At 44.4% G+C, this 23,041-nt stretch overlaps 1 protein-coding gene across 2 annotated transcripts in view; it reads left to right on the top strand.

Annotated features, from left to right (window-relative positions):
• kdm6ba (lysine (K)-specific demethylase 6B, a) overlaps nucleotides 1-23,041 on the top strand; it is a 107,967-nt gene that overhangs the window by 81,440 nt on the left and 3,486 nt on the right. The window contains exons 5-19 of one of the 2 annotated variants that reach the window (XM_008435559.3): nucleotides 12,172-12,248; nucleotides 14,152-14,273; nucleotides 14,396-14,519; nucleotides 15,458-15,553; nucleotides 15,673-15,955; nucleotides 16,070-16,123; nucleotides 16,287-16,454; nucleotides 16,541-16,714; nucleotides 16,809-17,354; nucleotides 17,786-21,150; nucleotides 21,263-21,389; nucleotides 21,515-21,620; nucleotides 22,133-22,433; nucleotides 22,506-22,574; nucleotides 22,796-22,944. In XM_008435559.3, the coding sequence (XP_008433781.2) occupies nucleotides 14,401-14,519; nucleotides 15,458-15,553; nucleotides 15,673-15,955; nucleotides 16,070-16,123; nucleotides 16,287-16,454; nucleotides 16,541-16,714; nucleotides 16,809-17,354; nucleotides 17,786-21,150; nucleotides 21,263-21,389; nucleotides 21,515-21,620; nucleotides 22,133-22,433; nucleotides 22,506-22,574; nucleotides 22,796-22,944 (5,557 nt within the window). In that variant the 5' untranslated portion in view covers nucleotides 12,172-12,248; nucleotides 14,152-14,273; nucleotides 14,396-14,400. Of the gene's footprint in view, nucleotides 1-12,171; nucleotides 12,249-14,151; nucleotides 14,274-14,395; nucleotides 14,520-15,457; nucleotides 15,554-15,672; nucleotides 15,956-16,069; nucleotides 16,124-16,283; nucleotides 16,455-16,540; nucleotides 16,715-16,808; nucleotides 17,355-17,785; nucleotides 21,151-21,262; nucleotides 21,390-21,514; nucleotides 21,621-22,132; nucleotides 22,434-22,505; nucleotides 22,575-22,795; nucleotides 22,945-23,041 lie in introns of both variants that reach the window. The other variant, XM_017310482.2, reaches the window with a different exon arrangement.

The raw sequence follows: 23,041 nt of genomic DNA, 5'->3' as shown, positions 1-23,041 counted from the left end.
GAAGCGGCTTTCTGGAACAGTTTGGCCGCCCTGTGGTTCCTGTTTCTGGGCTGTTTGGAGAAGGAAGCCGCTGATATAAGAGGATTATAGCGCAGAGCTCTCTTCCAGCCGGCTGCTGACTCGGAGCTGCTCTAACTTGGGATACCACACAGAGGACTGCGGATATTTAACTCAGTCAGTTTTGTTCTCGGAAGGATTATTTTAAACACGGACAGACACGGTGAGTACTCAAAACACTGAAACGGTGTTGTTTCTTTTCTTTCTTTCTTTTTTTTTGTCATAAGTAAATAAACAAATAACACTTATGATTTTTAATTAGTGTGTGTAACTTATTGCAATTAATGAGGTGGGGGGAATTTGGCTGTCTCTGAAATCATCCTGAACCACAGGTGGTTCAGTTTGATCCCACGCGTGTGTGCATAATTCACATCCACGATGAAGTCACATTTACCGGACTTGGTTGGTCTTTGTAGTTGCATCTGAGTAATTTCTCTCCCAGAAGCGATGTCTTGTTTTCTTTCTGAAACAGCTGAAGAGTTTTCCGGCGTGTTTCTGCGTCAGTTCGGTTGTCACGTCTGTTTATGAATGAAAATATCTAAATTCCCGTGTTATAGTGAAACACACTGGCACTATGTGTGTCACCAGAGGACATGGAGATGAGGAAAACTGCATGTGTAAGGAGATCTCACGGCATTGTGTGTGCGTGTGTGTGTGTGTGTGCGTGTGTGTGTGTGTGTGTGTGTGAGAGAGAGAGAGAGAGCTGGAGTGGGGGGTGGGCAGGATCACCGAGGTCGCCAGCCGTATAAAGTGAATGGATTTCTGCGACCCCCATCAACCCCCTCAGTCAATCCTTATGCACACAAAGAGCCGGACTGAAAGAAAATGATTTGCATCACCTTACTCTTTTTCTTTAAGAGGGGGGAGGGTTGATGTTTTGGTGCTGTCCATTAGGTTCCAGTGGAAGTCTGACCACTTCTTATGTTTTGGTTAACGTGATTTGCTGCGTAGTTATCAGATTTAAGGCGTCCAACTCCAAAGCGCTTATTTATTTTTTTTAAATAAATCTAATGGATTAAGTAGTAGGATTCATGCGTCTCATATAAGTATCCAAAACATTACGCACCGATCTCCTTAGAAGAACAGTAAACAAAAGTCCATTCATAGATACTTTATTCATCCCAAAGGGGATTTAAATATTACAGTTTCTCGTATTAATTCACGACTCTTCCCAGTTTCTGTCTACTTATATTGCGTAAGCGTCGAAAATGGTTACTTTACCTTAAAACTCCTCGTTGTTACTTCCCCCCACCCCCTCCCTAATATCTAATGTGGATTGTTTATCTTTCTTCTGTAGTGCGTAATTGTCCAAAAATTAGGCATGGATAGACTACGTAAAGTAATTTTCTGTCCGGTTTAGGAGTAAACTGAGTACTCATTTTATTGCCTGTTATAAAAGACCAGAGGTCAGAAATCAGCGAAGTGTGCCAGCATGGGGTCTTTGATGGCTCACTTCCTATCACTTGGATCGATTGGCGTGGAAAACAGCAGCGGGTTATTGTCTCCTTTTGAAGTCTGAGGCTGTAAAGAGTCATCCATCCACTCACACACACGCATGCACACACTTTGTGCTTCGGCTCCACTCCGCCCCCCACTTGTCCCGTGATCTCAACAGGAGCGTGTATGAATGAACAATCGCCGCCCATTTTACTACGAGCAGTGATGAGCACGGAGGAAAATTAAAGTGACAGAACGACAAGGAGGGGTGGGGTGATCAAAAAACGTGAGTCATATAAGTTGAGTAAGCAGGAGAGATGTGCGGCGGGATTGTTTCCTCCTCTAATATTCATTTAAATAGTTTTTCAGTTAATGCTACCATTTTGTGCTTTATTTCTAATTTGATTTTTGATTTGATTTGGACAGTTTTACTGAATCTTCAAGTTGTACAAAACAATTGAATGATCTTGGGACATGCATTTTGTTTAAATTGGGGTTAGGAAATCTTGCACACAAACAGGTTTTGCTAGTTTTATGTCTTGCCTCATAATTCCACACCCATCAGCATGAACAGGAAGGAAACAGTGTGGCAGTTATGAACTTTTAAACAATGCTAAGCTGTTCATATAATGTGGCATGATCTAATAATGTTACTTTTATACTTTGACACACTAAAATAGCATTTACATGCTAAAAAAGGTTTAGGAACTCCTCGTTGTTAGGTTTATTTCTCAAAGAACATTGTGTTATGATCAGCTATTTAACTTGGTTTGCTATTTAGATTGGAAATGTGTAAAAAAATAAAATAAAATAAAAAAATGACACCACAGAAACCAGCTTTCTTCCGAATATATCAACTGGCTTGTCAAAAGTCACTCGTGTTCCAGTGTTTACTAGTAAATGTTAGTGAAGCAGCCAGATTACTGTGGCTTCTCTGATGTCATCAATCAGCGTATAAACAAAGAAGCAGCGTTTGTTTTTACTTGTGTTCTGTTGAAATGTTTTTTTCTGTGAAATCCTGCAGTGGAAATCCATACTTCATAACTTTGTTTAGTGCCGTAGATTTCTTGGTGGAGTAAAGATGCTGTGTCGTGTTGTTTCACTCGAGCAGTTGCTGGAAATGGGACGTTGTTCACAACAGTGCCAGTCTGAGTGTCTGTGCTTCAAAGTGAAACAACTTGGAAGGGAAGTGGCCGGGTGAATGTCGTGATGAAACGTCTGTCGATGTCACACCATGCTGTTGCAGCCCTTTCCAGTAAAAAAGGGGCCGTTTTTGATCCAGAGTGACAAAACCGTAGAGAAGGGAGGAGAGACGCATGACAGCACGCCACACTCCTTCCACCACTCCATCCAGTCAGAAGTTAAAACACAAGTTCTCCTCTCTGTTGGAGACTAACAGAGGGATTTCCCACTGCTTCAGTTTAAACTTTAAAGGGAGTCGATCAAAGCCTTTTCAGTTTCTCTCTATGAGCGTGTGACGCTGAACGAAGCAGATGCGCTTGACAAGACTGCAATATTGGCATTTTTAAAAAATTTTTGTTTTGGGTAGTTTTAAAGTGGAAAATCTTTTTAAATGTGGAATTCCTTCATTCCCTATTAGAAGGCTATTTGTGGACTCAGGACGTTAAAGGTTTGAGGCAAGAGCCTGCTTCAGAACACATTAGACCTTCTTGTTCTGGTCTATCCAAAACCAGAATAACAAGCTGGTATTTACTAGCTAATTAGCCAGGCTATCCACTCTTGTAGCCAGGCTGCACTTGGCTGCTTTACAGACACGTTGCAGCATGCCAACTATAAATTTAAAACAATGTTGGCCATTTAGCTTCCCTACCATGACAGTCTAGGGTTTTTCGTACCTGAAAATATTTCCAGCTAAATGTCTGTCTTGTGAGGGAAAGGTGTAGAAGCCATGGTCTTTCAGCCACTTGACAGACAGTGTGTAGGAACGGTAAGGGTAAAGGTGGAGATGCGTTACTCTGCACTCTCTACAGCTGGAGAAAATAGCCATTGGTCAGAAGGTGGAGTGCACTGGGACAGGTGCAGCAGTGCTACCAACTGTGCCACTGTGCAGTCCACAGTTTACCTTGTGCCATTAAAATTATGTGGTAACACATAGTCATCCTACATGTTACTACATAACTGTAAACCCCAATTGATAATGTTTTCAAAACATGAAACTGAATTATCTTTGCTACTCTAGCTATTGAACTAATCTTGCGTCAATGTTCAGTGTACCTACCCGTTGTACTACTTAATCTGACTGCTGGATATTTCGCTGATTTGCTTGTTTATCACTTTGACAAACAATAGTTGAATGTGTTTTTGATAGGCTGCTGGCCAGGAGTAAAGAAATGTAGGTTTATGAATCCATTAGACATCTGCAAAACAGAGGCCACCCAAAGTTATTTTGGTTGATAAAGGATCATAATTCCTTGTACTTAGTAAGTCAGATGGTCAGATGAGGATCAAAACATTATACAATAAAAATAGAATATGTGAGATTTGAGTATGTTTTATGTATGTTTGCAACCTCTAGGTACAACTAAATTAGAAAGGATACAATGGACATTAAAGGTACCAATTGACCTAAAAGTCTGTTGAGTAAGAGTTTTAGAGCAACACTTGTGTTAAAGAGGTTATAGATTGTGTGCAGTGTGGTTTATAGCCAGAAAACTGAATTTTGTCAGACTGTCATTGCCATAAAAATTATGCTAAAACCTTTACGAGTGTATTTCTCATCCACAGCCACGAGCTTTGTTAATGGCATTTTGTTCAGCTGTGGTAGAGAAAAGCACGTCGTCCGGAGTGTGAAAGGGGAAGGGACTGTTTATATTCAGCTTGTTGCACTGAGAAAGTTTTCCTCCCTTTGTTATCTCTGGCTCTCCTCCACTGATGATGGTGGGGATGCCACAGTGGAAACAGGGGTTTGCGTGACTCATAACAAAAACTACACAGACTCTCATACCTTGGAAAGAATTTGCTTCCCTTCACCTCATTTTACCTCACCTCACCTCCTCTGAGTTATACCCTCAGTAATGCAGCCTGCTGGATAAATAATCTCTCAGGCAGCTCAGCTGGAGATTTATGTACAAATTGCCTGCAGAAATCGGCGGCGACGGTGGTATCTTAGGAATCTCCAAACAGGCCTTGGATGTTTTCTAGACTAAACGTACAAGCTGTGCTTCGTAACGAAACGGCTCTGCCTGCGTCACAGTTCTTCTGATTAAAGATCTTGGCGCATATGAGGGGAAAAAAAAAAAAAAAAAACACTGCGCCGGGCCATCTGTACTCACGCTGTCATTATGTGTGATAAAGCTCTCCCTCACACAAAACCTATCCCTATTATTTTGTGTGTTTTGGCCCACACACAGCATTGCTGATGAGGCATATTGTGAGTCCAGGGAAGGAAGAGGGAAAAAACAGGGGGGATTAGTTGGTGTGTGTGAGGTCAGCCTGCCCTGTGTTGCTGTAAACATGTTGATCATAAAGACCTCATACAAACCCTGATGATGAAGTCCTTCCTGTGAAGAAAGTAAAGATGCAGCCTGTTCCCCTAGTAACTTTTGGGAAGGTCAAAGTTTTAATGTTGGGACCATCTGAGACATTCTGAATGGACTGGGGCTCAGATGGGGATTTTTGAGATTTTATTCTTCCAATAAAAAGTGGGAGCATCTATTGTCTCAAAATGGAAAGTTTGGGGGCTTTTTGGGTTGCTGAAGCGTGGAAATGAAGACTGGAAATGATCGAGCCACTGCCGGTTGTCAATAAGACGCCCACGTCCTCATTATCGTTACAGGTTTATCAGGAATTGTTGTTGTTGCACTTTCTAGTCAAGCTAAGTCTTGAGTCATCCACTTTTTCGGTTTGTCTTCCCAGATAGCGAAGTTCTTGTTTTTGAGTCTGAAAAGAGAACCGAACTGATGTTTCCATTGAGTTTCTGTGAAAATGAAGAACAAGCCTCTGGAAAGAAGAGTCATTGCTCACGGTCGCTCACGTTTACCAGAAAATAGAGGCTGATGAAGCAAGCAGGAGTCACTGTCGGTGATTTGCCTTGTTTTTGCTCGGGCTTTGAATGAGTCACTCATGATGAGTGTCTCAGAGGAGTGTTTCAGGAACCATGTGGGCAAGTTTTAGCTGTTTTTTTTTTTACACATCAATAAAGGTAAATATTTGTCAGAAAGCGAGTGAAAGCAGACGGCTAAAAACAAAGTGAGATCATCTTTTTAAACAGGAAACCACGGTCTTTGGTACCCCTTCAGGGAGGCCTACTTCCTGTGATGTGGACGACAGTTTCCTCTCCCCCTGAGCTCAGTTCCCCTTCTCTGCGACGTCACACATGAGAGCGGCTGATCTTTCTGCATGAGTGTCTATGTGAGGAGCAGCCCACTAACCCAGTTGTGTGCTATCAGTCTCAACCCAGATCCTTTCAGAAAAGGGCCTCATCTATTTCCCCTTTTTCCTACTTTTAAATGTGGCTTTTTTCTTTTAAAAAGATGTTAATGAACAGGTTGTGTGTGAATGTGTCTTCTTGTTGCTCCTAAACAAGTGAAAGCAGCTGTTAGAAGGTACAAAATGCACTTTTGACGTCAACATGTCCACCCCCAACAACCAGGATGAGACATCTTAGTTGGCGCTACCGGCAACAGATACCAGCAGATCCTGAATGTGAAAGTTTTGATCTTGCAAATGACCTACCAGCAAGTGGCAACTAAAACGATAAGCTTTGGTTTAATCACAGATCATATAAGCTTGTAAATTGATGTGAAGCCAACAATTTCTCCAGTTCTTGTTGTTGTTTATAAGCTATGTTTATTAGTCAAAGTGCCCATGTGTGTTCTCTTAAGTAGGTCAATAAAAATGATTAGTATCTGGATGATTCCAGGTTCTTTCTTTGTTTGAGTCAACAATCTTCATGTACGTATCCTTAGATGTCCATATTTGTTGCTAGATTGGTCTTTGTTAGGACAACATTGAAGAAGACATGTAATATCAAGGCTCCCTCATACTTTGGTGCATTGTGCATATTCTTTGAGCTGCATGGACTCTACTTGCACTGTCCCTGGACGGTTGTGATTTTATAGATGAGCATACTGATTGCCTACATTTTTTGCGACAAATGGGTTAATTTCCCACAATCTGAATGGTTTCCAGCAGGTTTAATGAGCTAGTTGGGTGCCTAGCCAGGTTTCTCCATCAACAGGGAAGCCACTGCTCAAATGTCACTGTAGCACAGAGGATGACAGTCATTATATGTCCTTACAACTGGTTGCGACTTTGAGTCCGTCTGAGTATTTGGGAGCTGTTAGGATCAATGATGCTACCTAGCCGTCAGTCCAAATAGCTGCCCAAACGTTTTATCTTTGTAGATATTACTGTAGCTAATGGTGTGCTTCATTGTACGTGAAAGCTGGATTCACAGATCCCAGTAAAATATCCCCCCAAAAACTCAATTTTGAAAGACGTATGTCTCTGAGTTCAGGTTCTAAAGTGGACACAGTGTGTATAACACCCACTAAAACTTACAAGTTAAAACTTCTTTATCTTTTTCCACCAAAGGTACACTTAGTGGATGTACAGCCTTTATCTGCTTGTTCTTTTAGTGTTTGAATGCATGAAATGGAGAGGAACACATTATCTTAACGCTTGTAATGTAGTAGCTAACAACTACAACAACTGTGAAATCCCATTGGTTTTTCTGACTTGAACTAAAAGACACTTAACCTCAGGTGTGAAGACAATTTCTAATGATTTGAACTTTGACTACTGAGGCAAATCGACTCTTTCTGGGGTTTACCCTATTAAGTAAATGTTCCTGGGATGTCTGGCTTCAAGCATATTCCCCCAGATGGATGAAACTGTACTAAACATAAAATGCATTTTAGCTCCTTTTGTTTCCAAATGGATGGATTTAATTATAGAAAGAGAGGAGTGTTCAACTTGCTGTGTCCTCATTTGACCTGAGGATCATCATTGGCACTGCGTTCTCTGGCTTTTCCTGAGCGTGCGTGTTTGAGGAGGCAGACGTGATGAAGTTAGCCCCCATCGCCGGCTAGGATCGGCATGCGCTGACGTTTGTTCACGCACGAACAAACAAAAGGAAAAAAAGCATGCAGGGGAGGACGGATGTGAGGGAGAGAGAAATATTTGGTGTTTCCTCCAGAACACGATCTCTATCTGGGACTGATTATGTAATGGCCAAATGGAGTAGAGAGCGTGAGGGAAGGCGGAACGAGATGAGAGAGACACAAAAAAAGACCCAAGCTTGGTCTTTCCGTTCCCCAGAACTCCTTCCTCTCCTGCCTGTTCTCCGAACCTAATCGGCTTGTTTCTCATCAAACTGGCTCTCCAGTAACTCTTATACAATCTCTTTACATTCTGCGGCGTCATGCTCACTACTGAACACTCTCGGTGTTTTCTGTCTGCTGGTGTTTGCCTCGCCACCACGCAGCTCTGTAATGTCACGCTGACGTTACCGTTGTATCACCGAGGAGGATAAAAACAGAATCACAGCCAGTGCTCTCTGTCCCACAGATGGATATTTTTTGCTGCGAATGTCGTCATCGCCTGCTTGCTCCTCTCTGGTCTGGCGGAAGATCAGAACGAGGCAGCGGTTGGCACGGCAGGCTAAAAACTGACTCAGACTCCCTGTTCGTTTTTCAACCGTTTGTTCCTTTTTGCCCCAGGCGGCGATGGTGCTAACCTTTCTGTATAAACCGGGAATGTCACATTTCTGAATTTCTCTTTGCCTCCTTGGTTACACCCACACAGCTGATGTTTTTTTTGTTTTGTTTTGTTTTAGGGGCAGATGGGAGGGGGATAATTTGCAAGCACAGCAATGAGGGTGTTGACAGGAAGAGCTCTTTGATGAGTGCCGTCATTTGAGGGGGATTTCTGTTCAACAAGATGTACCGTGGGGGGATTTTCTCATATTAGGTTTATCATCTGGATGTGTTTCTATTGAGAAAGAGGGTGGAATCCTTTTGATTCTTCTCTTTATATTTTGTTTTGATTTTTTAAGAGTACACAGTGAAATACTCTGGTTGTGGTTGTGTGGTAGAAGTGAAAGTAATCACTCCCATTCACACACTTGTCACTTTCAAACTTGTTTACTTTTAGCTTTTAGGATGGATTGAATCACAAAACTTGCTAACTTGCAGTTTGGCGGTTTGATTTCTGTCGCAGCATGAAACCCCCCTCCTCGCAGCTCATCGCATCCTGTTTGTACATCTAAACACTCTCGATTTACCTCGTGTAGTGAGCGGAGCAGACATGACATCACGTAGTCCGAGAAAATTCCCACCGCTCTCGCATCAGCGGTGATGCAGAAAGACGCCCACGGTCACCTGACTGTAAGCGGCGTCCCGAAGGGAGGCGGAGTTTTGCGGCCGCTTTCGGGGAAGCCCTTTTCCAGAGTGTTGAGTCATCGGCGTGGTGGAAGGGGAAGGGGTTCCCCCCAAAAATTAACAGAGTAATGATGGTGCACATTCTCACAGATTGCCCTGTAGGTGGTGTCGCTGAGGTGATAAAACCCGAGCTGGAATCTAACACCACGGTTTGATGTCTACGTTCACGATCTTGTTTCACAAGACTGAGTTTCTCACACTCAGCTGCTGGTGTAGCTGTGAGCAAACGGATAGCCAGGGTAGCAACTGGAGTAGACTGTTTGTTCGCAACACACATAAACACACACCCTCTGTAAAAGAAGTAATTATAGCCTGGTCCCCGTGTCCCTGTTTGCCCTCAGCGGTTCAGTCTGCTGTCTACTTCCCTCGTTTTCTGAGTTTTATTAAATGTTTCCTCGCATGAAATGGTCGACTTGGCCAGCTCAGCTCTTCCTCTTTGTGACATCAGTCCTGTTTGTGGCTGTTCGCCTGTTAAATTGCTCAGTCGGTCTCACCATTGTGTCAGTGTGAGGAGAGAATCCCAATGGGTCACCCTCCCGGCTTATTTAACCCCTCGCCTCCTGGCTACCATCAGGTTTCTCATGAAGTCCAGTTTATTGTTTCTGAAGTTAGAGATGGAGAAAACAGCACACTGATTAACCAAACTGGTAATCTGTTTGCTAAAGTTGACTTTAAAATATTTTATTTGGTAGATATTAATTCAGGGGTGTCAAACTCAATTTCACCGAGGGTCACTTCAGCATATTGGCCTCCCTCAACGGGCCACATTGACGGTACAAATCAGGAGTGCCCAGGTGCAGTCCTCCAGACTACAACTTTTAGATGCATCCCTGCTAAAACACCCCAGACGAAAAGGTTGTCTTCCCTCATTAGCAGCAACTCAGTTCTGAAGAGGCTTATAATGAGTCAATGATCCAGGTGTGTTAGAGAAGGAACACATCTAAAGTTGCAGATGGTAGCTCTGGAAAACTAGACTTGGGCACCCCTAGCATAAATGTATGAAAATACAATGTTAAAAATAAATTAAACTCCCACCTTCGCATCCACCTGAATAATGAGTAGTTGCGCCACTGGGCCACAGTCAGTGGTTTTTGTCACTACGGAGAAAAATGTAGATGCATTTATCTGCTTAATTTGTGATGGGATCTGGATTCACGGTGAATATTAGCTAAACCGCATAAAATGCGACTAAATAGCCGATGTTAATATGATTGTAATTTCACGGATAAAAATAGTACATGTCGGTAAAGATGACGGATAACAAAAAAGTCTAGCGCGAGCTGCCGCCCTGACATCAACTCACACACATCTTCATTCACTGTCTTACTTGTAAATCGATGTTTCTTTTCTTGGACATTTTGATGTTAGCTTGCCGTTGTCTCAGTTTTATTCGCTGGCAAAATCAATAAGCAGCTTGAGGTGACTCTGCTGCTCTCTAGTGGCGAGAAGCCGTAATGTTGGCTGGTAACAATCGGAATGCATTATGGGAGATGTAGTTTGTAGTCAATTCGTGCTCAAAACATATTTTAAGTCAATCATGGGCCTATAAAACGCTGGGGAGTCACATAAGATGACATGGCGGGCCACATGTGGCCCACGGGCCTTGAGTTTGACACATGTGTATTAATTGGCATTTCTCCTTAAATTTAAAAGATGTCAACAATTCAGTTCCAACTTTTTTTTTCTTAATTTCAAAATTATTTTAATTAAATACATGTAATCAGGTAGGTATAGACGTGGATGAAAATACTCATGTAGTTACTTTGATTTCAAAAATGATATTTTGAAAATTCAAATTTTATTAAAATTAACTATAGAATTTATTATTGTAATATTTGCTCCAACTAAACCATCTGTTCAATAAATACATTTCTATAAATATAAGAGAAGATGCATTTAGTTATTTATAGTTTAACCAATAAACAAGTTATTAGCTAGTTCGCTAGTCTGGCTATCTGCTCTGTTAGCGGCTGCAGTCAGACATTAAGCCCACATGCCTCTTATTATGGCTTTCCTGTTGTTGTTTACCCATATTATGTCTATGTTTTTACAACTTGAAATATATCCAAAAAGACAAATTTGTTGTTGAATGACTTTAAAGGATTGCATCGGTACGGCGGAACATTTTAGAGGTTTTCAAATCTTGTACCTTGTTGTGGGAGCCGGCCCATGTTCTAACTTTTGTGTTTATATCAGTTCATAAGTAGGATAATTTAAAACCTTTGGCCTTGTTAGATCGTCCTTGGCCTTAGAATAATGATGAACAAACTGTATATTTCACAGATTCATTTAGTCTGTCCTGCATGTAAAAAAAATTTAAACTGGTTTGTAATTGAGACAAATCATTCTGAAAATGGAAAGAAACTTTGTAAAACCTTTTCTACATTGTACAGAGTCCATCTGGTGACATGGGAGGAAAAGAAACGTGGCCACAACTCACTAACTCGTGGGAACGACTTGTTTAATTTATGGCATTTCATGGGAACAACTTAATTATAATAGTCATTGCCACAAATTAAACAAGTCGTTCCCACGAGTTAGTAAGATGTGGGGATGGGCTACTGGATATTAAGACAAGTTTTTTGTTTGTTTTTATTTGGTCCCATGTCATCAGACGGGCTCCGTGATATTGGTAGCATTTGCTGTACAACCACGGCTAAGATGTGTTGTTCATCAGAAACAACTCGGGTTAAATTCTGCTTGCTAGCATGTTTGCCTTTAGCAATAGCTTCCTTGCTGGGTTAACTAAAATTGGAGAAGATTTTTAAATCTATTTATTGAAAGCAGCATGCTAAGCACAGCCACTGCTAAGATGTACTGTTCATTAGCAGACACTCCCAAAGAGTCAGGAAACTCTGCTTGCTACCATCTTTTGATTTTAGCATTAGCATTTTCACTAAGCTAACGCTGAATAAAAACTTAGGCTTTTGGTTTTTGCTCTGACACAGCCTAACAAGTCTTGTTATATTTAAAAAATATTAATGCATATTGTTCCCCATAAAAATATATTGGCCTCACTGTTTTTACCATGCTTGGTAGGACAAACAAGAATAGCATCTGACAGAACATCTTTAAAAATCCTTTTAGTTTGTCAATCCTGGCTATTTACTCACTATTGAAATATGAATTATTAAACAAATATTCCTGATCTATAATAAAGATTATTGTATTGCCATATAATCAATGACCCCCCAAGGTTTATTTTTTACCTCCGAGTCCTGCCTCATGTTGTTTTTTGTGACAGCTTGACAACAAAGTGCTTTCTGTTTTCCAGGTCTGAAGAGATGATTGGCAGCTGAAGAGGAGATTTGACAGAACTGTGAATCAATAACTCGGTGCTAACTCTGAAAGGTGAGCCCAGCTGGAGTGTTTGCATCAGTGGGGTCTTGACAGTTTCTGCCGGCCTATCTCCGCTCCACAGCAGCGTCTGGTGGAGCCTGATCCTTTGTGCTGGGGTGGGTGAGATAGAGACCGCTGCCTGTTTATGTGTCTGTGTGTGGAGCGAGTGGGCTTTAAATAGAGAGAGACGTCCAGAGTTAGTGAGAGGAGAGGAACTGGTGGGAGGGACCTTCACGCATGTCCAAAGCTAATTTGGGAAAGCTAGTGGAAGAGTGCTGCACTCTGCTGAGCAAGAGGAGTGACTCATAACCTTACTGTGTGTCTGGTACACTCCAGCTAAAGCAATTTCTGTCAGTGAGTAGTGTTTTTAACATCTTGATCAAAATTAATAGCTGATTTTAAATTTAGGGTTTTGTAAAGCCTTGACCTGCTGATTCTGCTTTCAGCTGACTGTAATTTCTCTTTAAGCTCTTTAATATAGGGCGAGCAGAGACAGTCAGTCACTGTAAAACAGGTTTTATCTTTTATTATATTGGACAAAAATAATTGTGGAGTTGACGTCTATAAATAGTCTTTAATGTTTATTATAGCAATTAGTGGTTTGCATTGCTAATGCAGCTGTCTGTGTTGGTATTTTCTTAGAAAACAGACTCCCATCTTAAGTCTGTTTTCAAATTCAGCATGCTTTATGACAGAGGTTGGAAGATTTAGAAGTATAAAACTGCAGCTTTGCTCTTTCTCACTGAACTACAAACGTTCCTCTACATTTTATAGAAAGTGGTGTTTGTTAAAAATGGAATCAGAACTGAGATCTTTAAAGCACCTTTGTGAAAATGAATATTTTCTAATTAGTAGTAACTTTCATGCAACTAGATTCATCTTAAGGAACCTGGTAGCATTTATGTGTGATGTGTTTATCAAAAACACGTTTCTGACTGTTGTCAGCTGATTTCTCCATCCATCTCCACTAGTTGACGCACTTTTAGGAATTTTATATCAGTAAATATTTACAGCGATGGAAAAATAAGTTGGATTATTGTCTGATTCAGATTAACAGTCATGCCTTTCAGGTTTTGTCTTCTTCTCGGGTCTTCTCACCTTTTTGCTTCTTGCCAAGTGCATTTTAAATCTACAGAGTTGCGTCTTTCTCCTTTGTGTTTCCACCTCCACTGTTTTCTTTTGTGTGGTCTCCCTGTGTGTGTGGGAAGGTGTTTGGGTGTTTTCATGGCACTGTTCCCACTCTCTGCTCCATCTCTTCTCCTTAATCTATCCTTCCATCCTGTTCAGACCGTCTGTCGCTGCTGGCCCCCCTCTCCTCATCTCTATCACGCCTGCTGTAATGAGATTAAACTTTAGTGTATGCACTGGGCACACACAAACACACACAGATCCAGTTAAGGAGAGCCCAGGCTTCTCTAAGGCAGCACAAGCCTGATGCCACAGTGCAGCTTGGCTTGTTTCCAATGCTGCACACTCTTGGCACGTGACCAAAGCCTCTCACTCTTAGTCTTTCCCCTCTATCAGGAGCTCCATGCTTAGGATTACAGTAACACCAGATCTGTCCTCATAGGTGAGCTCCCCACTGAGCCATCTGGGCCTCAGAAATAATCCCATTCTGTGCCATTTAACTCACTGCTGCCTCCTACTGGCTCACGTATGCAAATAAACCGGTGACAGACAAAGAAATTAACTAAATTTAGCTTTAGGGAGTAAGATGTAGCCACTGAATAGCATTCAGCATAAAATCTGCCCTAGTAAGTCACTCTCCTACCCCGTCCCCACTCAGCTGACACAACACTGTCTCTCTGTAACTACTCCATATAATGGAGAGAGCCCAGTGGCATTTGTTGACTTTTCAATGAGCCTCTGTGTTACTCACTCTCACACAAGCTCTTCTGTTTCTCTCTCTCTGCAGCCATTCGGCTTCGAGGCTCCTGGTGCTTAAGACAGGGGAGTCAGACGTTGCCGATTTTCTCAGTGTTGGAGTGAGGCCCTCTCTGTGCTGCAGTGGAGGGCTTCACAGATACGGCTACTCTGGTGAGTAACCGTCGCAGCTTCTTAGGAGCAACAAAACACGAGACTCTGGGTTTGAAATAATTAAAACCATGGGACAGAAAATGTGTGTTTGTGTTAATGAGGTGGGTGTCGCTGATTTCCAGGCTGGATGCATCACACAGTGGAGCAGTTAAGCGGGCGAGGCACACGGGACTCCTTCCCTCTGGACGGACTCAACCGGGGGCCATGGCATCCCGCGAGCGGCCGCGCCTGGCAGCCGACTGCCAGGTTCGTAACCATGACAACCAGTACACAATCTTTCCCCTTTTGTTTACTGTAAAGTGCCAGATCTAGCCTAGAGCTGCAGCTTGGAACAAAGTCCTACCAAATGTCACTTTGGTTTAGTTAAAAGCCTGAAAACCAAGGAGTAGTTTTCATTTCTTTTCCTAAACAACAAACCCAAACCCCCAGGTTATGAATTGCGATCTTGCGGAGGCGACTACTTTAAGGAAAAAGTTTTAAAAATTATTAAACCTATTAGCAAAGAACGAAAACGGCCTGCATTGGCTGAAGTCTACTTCTGCTCTAAACAACCTAAATGAACAGGAGTAGAAATTACACATATTGTACTTCCTTTGACTTCTTCATTTCTAAACATTTCTACGACACTGAGAACATCAGTAACGGCACACCAAAGGCCCAAGACAAACCCGATCCGTTTTGGCATCTGCTTACTCCTGTGTGAAAACTCAACCTTGCGTGTTCGGTGCTGCGTAGAGGGAATCCTCAACTTGGAGCCTTTGCGTCAAGTAAGAATCTGATTGGAACGTGAAAAGTCTGATCAGAACAAAACACTGATAGAAAAACAGAACCATTTCTGAGTTTATTCTGGATGGTCAACAATTGGGGCCAATTGAACTGAAAGCTGTCTGATTCTAGTTATCAACCAATAGATCGCTACACACCATTTACTAAATAGTCAACAAGAAGACAAAAACAATTGATTTTTCTGTACTTAAACACCAAAAGGTAGTATGTTTCACAGATTTAGTGAAATATACATTTTAGAAGTGCAAATTCGCAGATAGCTACAGTGATCATCACTATAGTTCAGCAGTACAAACGTCCCCGGAATCCGAGTCAGTCAATTTTTGTGACATAAAACTTCAAGTATGAATTTGAAAGCAGATTTTGAACCATTCATTGCTTTTTCTGTTTTCAATTAGGTGTTCGCCTGCAATGAACCAACCGCAGCTACTTCACCATCTACCTCCTGGAGCGCTAGGTGGATTAAACCATCACAGTAAATACTTAAGTAATGGGTAAGAGCTCCAAGAAACAAAATTCACGTACTGGTCTCCTTGAATTGGCTTCTTGTTGTTTTAAAAATGTGTTACCTATAGATGTTTCACCAATGTTCAACTTTCATTTAAATGTCCAGGCCGATGCGGGGAGAAGAAAAGCTTGATCTCCCACCACCACCAATGTTCCCAGCAATGCATCGGGAGCAGCAGAGGCCTCCCCCTCAGCATCTTCATCCTCCCCCTCCTCCTCCTCACAGAGTATGGGAACAGCAGTACGACCCCCACCATCCCCCTCATCCCCATCCTGTTCTGTCCCTGCCCAACGACCACACCATGCGTCTCTTTAATGGTTACCCCGGTAGCGGCGCACATCTGCTCAACCCACATCTTCCTCCTAACCGACCAAACCCACTGCTGAAGGTGAGAGGGGGGGGGAACCAAAGATGACACTTGCTATGCTTCAAGAAACAAATGAACCGTTAATGTTTTTTTCAGTTGGTTTCATCATCTGCTTTGGTTTGGGGGGGTTTTCAGGATCCCCAGGGTCCACCACTGCTGGGAGAAGAGATGCGGGCTCAGGTGCACCAGGTAGGAGCCTCTCTAATTGGCTGTGACCTTGTTTCTTCATTATATAGGCAAAAGACAAACCCAAGTCAGGCCATTCACTGCTTCGATGACAAGAGACATTCTAGTTAAACTATTGATGAGCTTCTCTGATATTTCTATTAACGTTAATTTCTGCACTCAGCAGAGAGGCTACCCAGGGAAGATGCCGGGGGGTCAGCTGAAGAGACCAGGTCCTCCTCTGGGGGAGCATTCGGTCATCCAACACACTCCTCCAGTGTCCCATCACATACCTCCTCATCCGGTAGTCGAGGACAACCCCAGTCCCAGCAAGAGGAGAAAGAGTTTGGATCAGGTACACAGCAGCGTATTCCTACACCTTGCCTGTCCTCCAGTGTCTGATTGTTCAGTTTGTTTTTTAATGCTTCGATCTGTGTGCAGGTGTCCCATTCAGGGTTGCAGCATTTTTCTGGCCAGCCTCCATCATCGTCTCAACAGCAGACTCCAACTCACCACCATGTCCCAAAACCTGCTTTCTGGAACCCCATCCATAAGGACAATGGCGTTCCCTGGAAGCCCCACACGTCTGACAGAAAACATCCACAAGAGTTTCAGGTACAAATGGATGCAGAATCTTTACATTTCATTTTCAGCTTCATTGTTTTGGTGCATGGTTAACTGTTTTCCTTCTTGTGCTCTGGTTTATCAGGAAAGTAAAAAAGGGATGTGCAGCTACACCTCAAAGACCTCTCCTAACTCCTCCAGCCCTTCTAACCTCTCACCCCATCCTCCGAACTCATCTCCGGGAGGCTACCACCAGGGATGTGCCCCCCACCTGCAGAAAGATGTGCTACAACCTCAGGCTGTGAATCATCACTCCCCTCATTCCTCCTACCCAAATCCAAGCTCCAAACTGGACCTGGGCCCCTCCTGCCAGGCCATGGAGCCCCGTGGTCTAAACAAACAGAGAAGCCCGCTCGGTGGGGGCCACACACCGCCTACTCCAACCAGGGGAGACAAGGATCATCGGGTAAGAGCTCAGTCGTCACCAGCAAATGCTTCTGCAACCAGCAACAAAAACAACAGCAGCAGCAGCAGTGTGCCTTACTGCCACTACCAGCCTCACCCGGGGCTACGACACCCTGGTGCTCCTCCACCCCCTCCTCCTGCCAGCAGCACCTCAGTACCTCAGCAGCAGCAAAGTGGTCCCAGTGAGGCTTGGAGATACCAGAGCAGACCCAGCAGTCATTCCCTGGTGAGTAGAAGTCAGTCAAGCTTGCATGCGAGGCAGTAATGGACTAGAAATGTCAAAACCTGCTTCATAAACTGAGCAATTTGTTTTGAACGTCATAACATGTAATAGCTAGATTTCAGCTGCTTTCTACAGCACAGTTCTCCAGTATACAGAGCCAGAACAAACTATTTTACTCTGTCATTGTTTTTGGATAAAACTGATGACTTTTTAAAAAAACGTCAGCCACCAAACCTGGCAGCATACAACACAATGAGAGATGTAGCTGATAAAATCAGACGCCACACCAGTGATTTCAAGAATGTTGCATCTCCAACCTGCCTTAGCCTTAACATACACATTTTTTTAGCTTGAGAAACATCTTTACTAATGTGAATTGTGCCTTTAAAATTCAAAGTAACACCAATTGATGTAACGTTTTGTATACTTTTCAGGAGTCGAGGGTCTACACCCCTCCAGGTCTGCTACCTCAACCCCAGCAGAGCCACAATCAGGTTGTAGACAGTCGACTTTCAGGTCCCCATCAGCATCAGCGCCACATCAGTTCCACTGTGCCCCCGACCAACTCCACCCGAATGCCTGTCATCACATCCAACCCCCCCATGTCTCTGTCCTCCTGCACTAACAGCCGCTACACCAGCAGCTCAGACAGAGTGACAGTGGCTAATGTCTCTTCGAGGCCTAAGTCGCCCCCTGGTGGTTGCTCTGTGAACAACCGCACGAGTCAGAACAGTTGGAGAGGAATGATGGATCCAAAGACCCAGACCTCCACTAGCCCCAAGTCTCAGATGAATGCTCTGCTGCAGCCAGGTTGCCAGAGAGGCCAGGCTCAACAACAAGACCAGCCCAAACCTCAACACCAGGAATCCACAAGATTCCCGCCTACCAATGGGAAGATGTCATACTATGCTCAGGCTAACCTCCAACAATCTCCTCGTCCATTTTCCTCATCGTCTCTGTTCTCCGTGGGCCACCAAAGAGTGGAGGACAGTGTAATCACAAGAAGAGATTCAAATCCTCTTCCCAGCTCCCCTTCTACATACTGCCCAGCTTCTCTTCCTTCTGTCAACACTTCGTCTCAAGGATCCAGACCGAATCATCAGCCGCACTCCACATCGACACAGATGTTCTCCGCTCCACAGGCTTCGACTTCTGTCCCTCAGTCAATGGGAGATGTCTTAGACAAGCTTGACGCAGAGCTGGAGGGGCATATGCAAGCCGAGGAGCGGCGGAGGAGAGACCGAGAAGAGCAGGAGAGAAAAAAGGAAGAGGAGAAACAAAAGAGAGAGTTGGAAATGAGACGAAAGCTGGAGGAGGAAAGACAGAAGAAACAGCAGCAGGAGGAGGAAAGAAAGAGAAGAGAAATGGAAAAAATTGTGATGGAGAAAAAAAGAAGGGAACTGGCAAAGCAGGAGGAAGAGAGGAAAAAGCTGGAGTGGGAAAAGAGAGAGCAGGAAAGGAAGAGGAAAGAGTGGGAGAGGCAAGAGGAGGAGCGAAAGAGGAGGGAAGCTGAGAGACTGGAAAGAAAGAAGAGGGAAATTGAATGGGCTAAAGAGGAGAAGAGAAAACTTGAGGAGAAAAAAAGGATGGAGCAGAAGAAAGAGGAAAGCGTCTGCAGCGCTAAAGGAAAAGAGCAGACTGCCATTGAAAACCTGGAAAGACTTCTCTCCGGAAACACTTCTACTGTCCCCCCACCTCCTCCCCTCTCCGTTCCTACGCCTTCCTCAGCTGCACCACCCTCCACTTCCCAGGCGTCACCTCTGTACCCCTGGCTCAGTCGTGGTGGTGTACCTCCCGCTCCGACTGCCCAGACTCCCAGCAACCCCACAGAGAGGCTACGCCCTCCTCCTCTCACACCGCAGACTGAGTACGCCAGAGAGAAGCAGCGGCTCAGGGAGATGGGGAGCAATGGCGGCGGTGGCGCAACATTTAATCCCTCAACACTCAATACCTCAGGGATGAACCAGCCCATACACCCCAGCAAACCCCCAGCAATGCAAGCAGCACCCAACCAATCCAAAGACTCTGGCAGGGAGAGAGACCTCCCTACCGTGGCAATTAGAGAGCCCCCCAAACTTTATCAGGCATTTTCTAGAGACAACCTCCCCTTGCCGCCTCTGTCAGCAAGATCAGCCGTCGCCAGTGGAGTCAACAAGAAGTTGACTGAAAGCAGTTGGGAAAACAATGGTACCGAATCGGACAGTGCTCAGTTTGAGGAAGAGCCCTCTGAAATGTCCACAATGCTCCCTGATGGTCTGGCTAACATCATGGCAATGCTGGATGAATCGATCAAAAAAGAGGAGGAACTGTACAGCAGTGAGAAGAACGGGTGCCCAGCTCTCATACACAACTTTATCCCAGGCGCTGATCCCATGAAGAGCTACCTGTGTGCCCCGGACCTGATCCCAGCCACAAAGCATCAGCCTAATCAGGAAGATTTGGGATCAAATCCAAGCCCACCTGTGCTCAGCCGGCAAGGCTCTCTGGCATCGCCTTGTAGCCGAACCTCATCCCTTGAGGAAGAGGAGGACTACCATAAGGCTGCCCCGAGCGTACCTCTGAGCACCAAGCCAACTGTGGACATGGAAATTGGAGTAGGGAATACAAATTACCGCCACAGTGACCTGGCTAAGCTCTATGGCCTCCCGGAGCAGACCAGAAGTGAAGCTGATGAAGAATCTGAGGAGGACTCTGAGGCCCCGTCTTGTTCTCCGCCTCCTCAAAGACCCCACCTTCATCAGACGGGGGTAAATAGTACGTTTAAGTCTTTGGCAACACTGTTGGAAAGCCAGAAGTATGCCTATCGAGGAGGGCCTTTTGGGAGACCACCTCCGTCCGCTCTGGTTGGCGTCAAATATTCCTCCTCGCTGTCGCTTGGCCCTGATATTTGCCGCCAGCAGCAAGGCAGTTCTCCCACGTCTGATTCAACAAGTCCACCATTCAGCCCTGCTGTCCCATCTCAGAAATCCTTTCCTCATTCACTGCTGGAAGATAAGAAGATAAAAACAGAGGACAGTGACATGTGGACAGATGAGGGAGAGATGGAGGAAAGGGTGAACTCCGTGGAGGAGAGGAAAACCATAAAGCCCATTAAGGTCATCAAGACCGAACAAGAGCTGACCACCATCTCAGAGTCTTCTCTGAAGGAGCTGGGGAAGAGCTGCGAAGTCATGCTGTGTCGACATTCACTTGACAGATCTGACCGCCGTGTGAAGTCAGAGGACAGACACAAACCTGAGAAAGTGAAGGAGCACAAAGACAAGAAAAGAAAGCACGGTCACAGCCACAGCAGCAGGAAACACGAGGACAAGAAGGAAAGGAAGAAGCACAGAGAGAAGAGAGACGATGCCTCTTCTTCGTCGTCATCCTCCAGCTCCAGCCACAAACGCCACAGAGACGGCAAGAGCCACAAAGAGAAAAAGCACCGCAGAGTTCTGGGCGATCTCAATCTCCAGAGGCGAGAATCTGAGAAGGATCGGGTCCATTGTGAATCGGATAAAAAGAAACGGAAAGACGGCGCTGGCTCCTCAAGCGAGTTTGCAGCATGGACTTCGAGTTCAGGGGAAGTGTCTTCTGAACACAAAAATGCCACAGACGCCGGCTCGTTATTAGGTTCCAAAGACTTGATGAAACTAAAGGCGCTTTCGGACGGGCCGCCCAAGGAGCTGAAGATTCGGCTCATCAAGGTGGAAAGCGGGGACAGGGAGACGTTCATCGCCTCTGAGGTGGAGGAGAAGAGGATTCCTCTCGCAGAAATCAGCATCAAGAATACTGCAAGTGAGATTATCCGCTCCTGCAAGTAAGTTCACACGGAGGTTCAGATGTTTTCAAAGAGCTTCAACGGTATTTTTATCTATCAAATCCTAAAGTGTATCCGCATTTATTTTGTTCCGGTCTCCTTGTGATTTCAGGTCGGCTCGTATCAAAGGGAAATATAAAGAGTCGTATCTGCTGCAAGCCTTCTCTGTTAAACCCATCATAAGCACAGATGAACCCATTCCTAGGGAGAAACTCAACCCCCCCACACCCAGCATCTACGTATGTCAACTTTTTAACACACTTCTGATCTGTAGCATAAGTGTGTTAAGTTGGAAAGCCACAGCAAAGAAAGCATGTGCTGCCATCTTGTGGTGACTTAGTATCACTTTTTTTCTTGTTTGCAGTTGGAGAGCAAAAGGGATGCTTTCTCTCCGGTCCTGCTGCAGTTCTGCACAGACCCAAAGAATCCTGTTACAGTCATCAGGGGACTCGCTGGATCTCTTCGACTCAGTACGTTACCAAACCTGTCACCCAAAATTAAGGAAATTAGGGTGAATTTGTCGGTGCACCCTAGTATCAAAAGCATATAAAATATCTCTCTACTAGACTAGAAAGTGGCAATATTACACTGAAAACCCCCACACTGAGCATGTAGATTCTGACTCTCAATCACGTTCCTCAAGATTAGAAGTCGGTAACTTCCAAAACAGGATTTTTGATGTACCACATTTAGACTTCCTGTTATCTCTTGCAGTCTCTCTCTCTCTCTCTCTCTCTCTCTCTCTCTCTCTCTCTCTCTCTCTCTCTCTCTCTCTCTCTCTCCAAAATAAAAAATGTCTATACAGATGGCTATGATAGACTTTTTTTCAGTAACATGTACAGTAAAGAGTGTTTTACTTACCCCCATGTCGTAGCAATTTATACTGAAATATTGACTTGTAGAAATGTCTCGAGTCATCACTAATATCCATTATAATCTGTCATTGTTCTACACGTCTAACATTCTTTCTCAATGTTTTCAGACCTGGGACTCTTTTCCACAAAGTCTCTGGTGGAAGCGAGCGCAGACCAGGCGGTCGAGGTGAGGACTCAGGTGCAGCAGCCTGCAGACGAGAACTGGAACGCCAGCGGCACGGGTCAGACGTGGCCGTGCGAAAGCAGCCGCTCCTACACCACCATCGCCAAGTACGCCCAGTACCAGGCCTCCAGCTTCCAAGAGAGCCTCCAGGAAGAGAAAGGCAGCGACGAGGAGGACGAAGACGACGAGAAGAAGCCACTCGTTGGTGCTGACGCTAACAAAGACAGCTCCAAAGAGAGCAACAAGTATGTATGGCGCTAAATGCGAGAGAGACTTAAAAGATTGGAATCGTGTTCTAACGCCAATATTTTTCTTAGTGGAGAGCAGAAGCCTGTTGGGAAGATCATCAAATTCGGCACAAATATCGACCTGTCTGATCCCAAAAGGTAAGCAGAAGCTCAGTTTTTATTTACTTTTTTAGGGATGTTGCTGGCTAGAGAGAGCACGTGGTGCAACTTAAACATCAGATATGAATGTATAAGTTTGACTCATTCAAAGCCCAAAATCGATGACATTCATGTCCAGTTCTGACGGCACCTTTTTGAAACGTTTGGTATGTAAATAATGTTTGCTGAAAGCAGGCTTCATGTGTGTTACCTCTGCTCAGGTGGAAGGCCCAGCTTCAGGAGCTGCAGAAGCTTCCAGCGTTCATGCGCGTTGCCTCCAGCGGGAACATGCTGAGCCACGTTGGACACACCATCCTCGGCATGAACACCGTCCAGCTCTACATGAAGGTTCCTGGCAGCCGGACGCCTGGTAAACGACACTCAGACATGGCAGAAAGATGCTACAACACAGAAAAACGTTTCTCACAGGTCAATAAACCAATGCTGCTGCTGATGTAATGTGGTTT

This window comes from Poecilia reticulata, chromosome 18, assembly GCF_904066995.2.
Source record: "Poecilia reticulata chromosome 18, P_reticulata-male-v2, whole genome shotgun sequence".
In the NCBI taxonomy this organism is placed as follows: domain Eukaryota; kingdom Metazoa; phylum Chordata; class Actinopteri; order Cyprinodontiformes; family Poeciliidae; genus Poecilia; species Poecilia reticulata.
The sequence above is the reverse complement of the archived record's forward strand: the minus strand, read 5'-3'. Positions and strand labels throughout refer to the sequence as shown.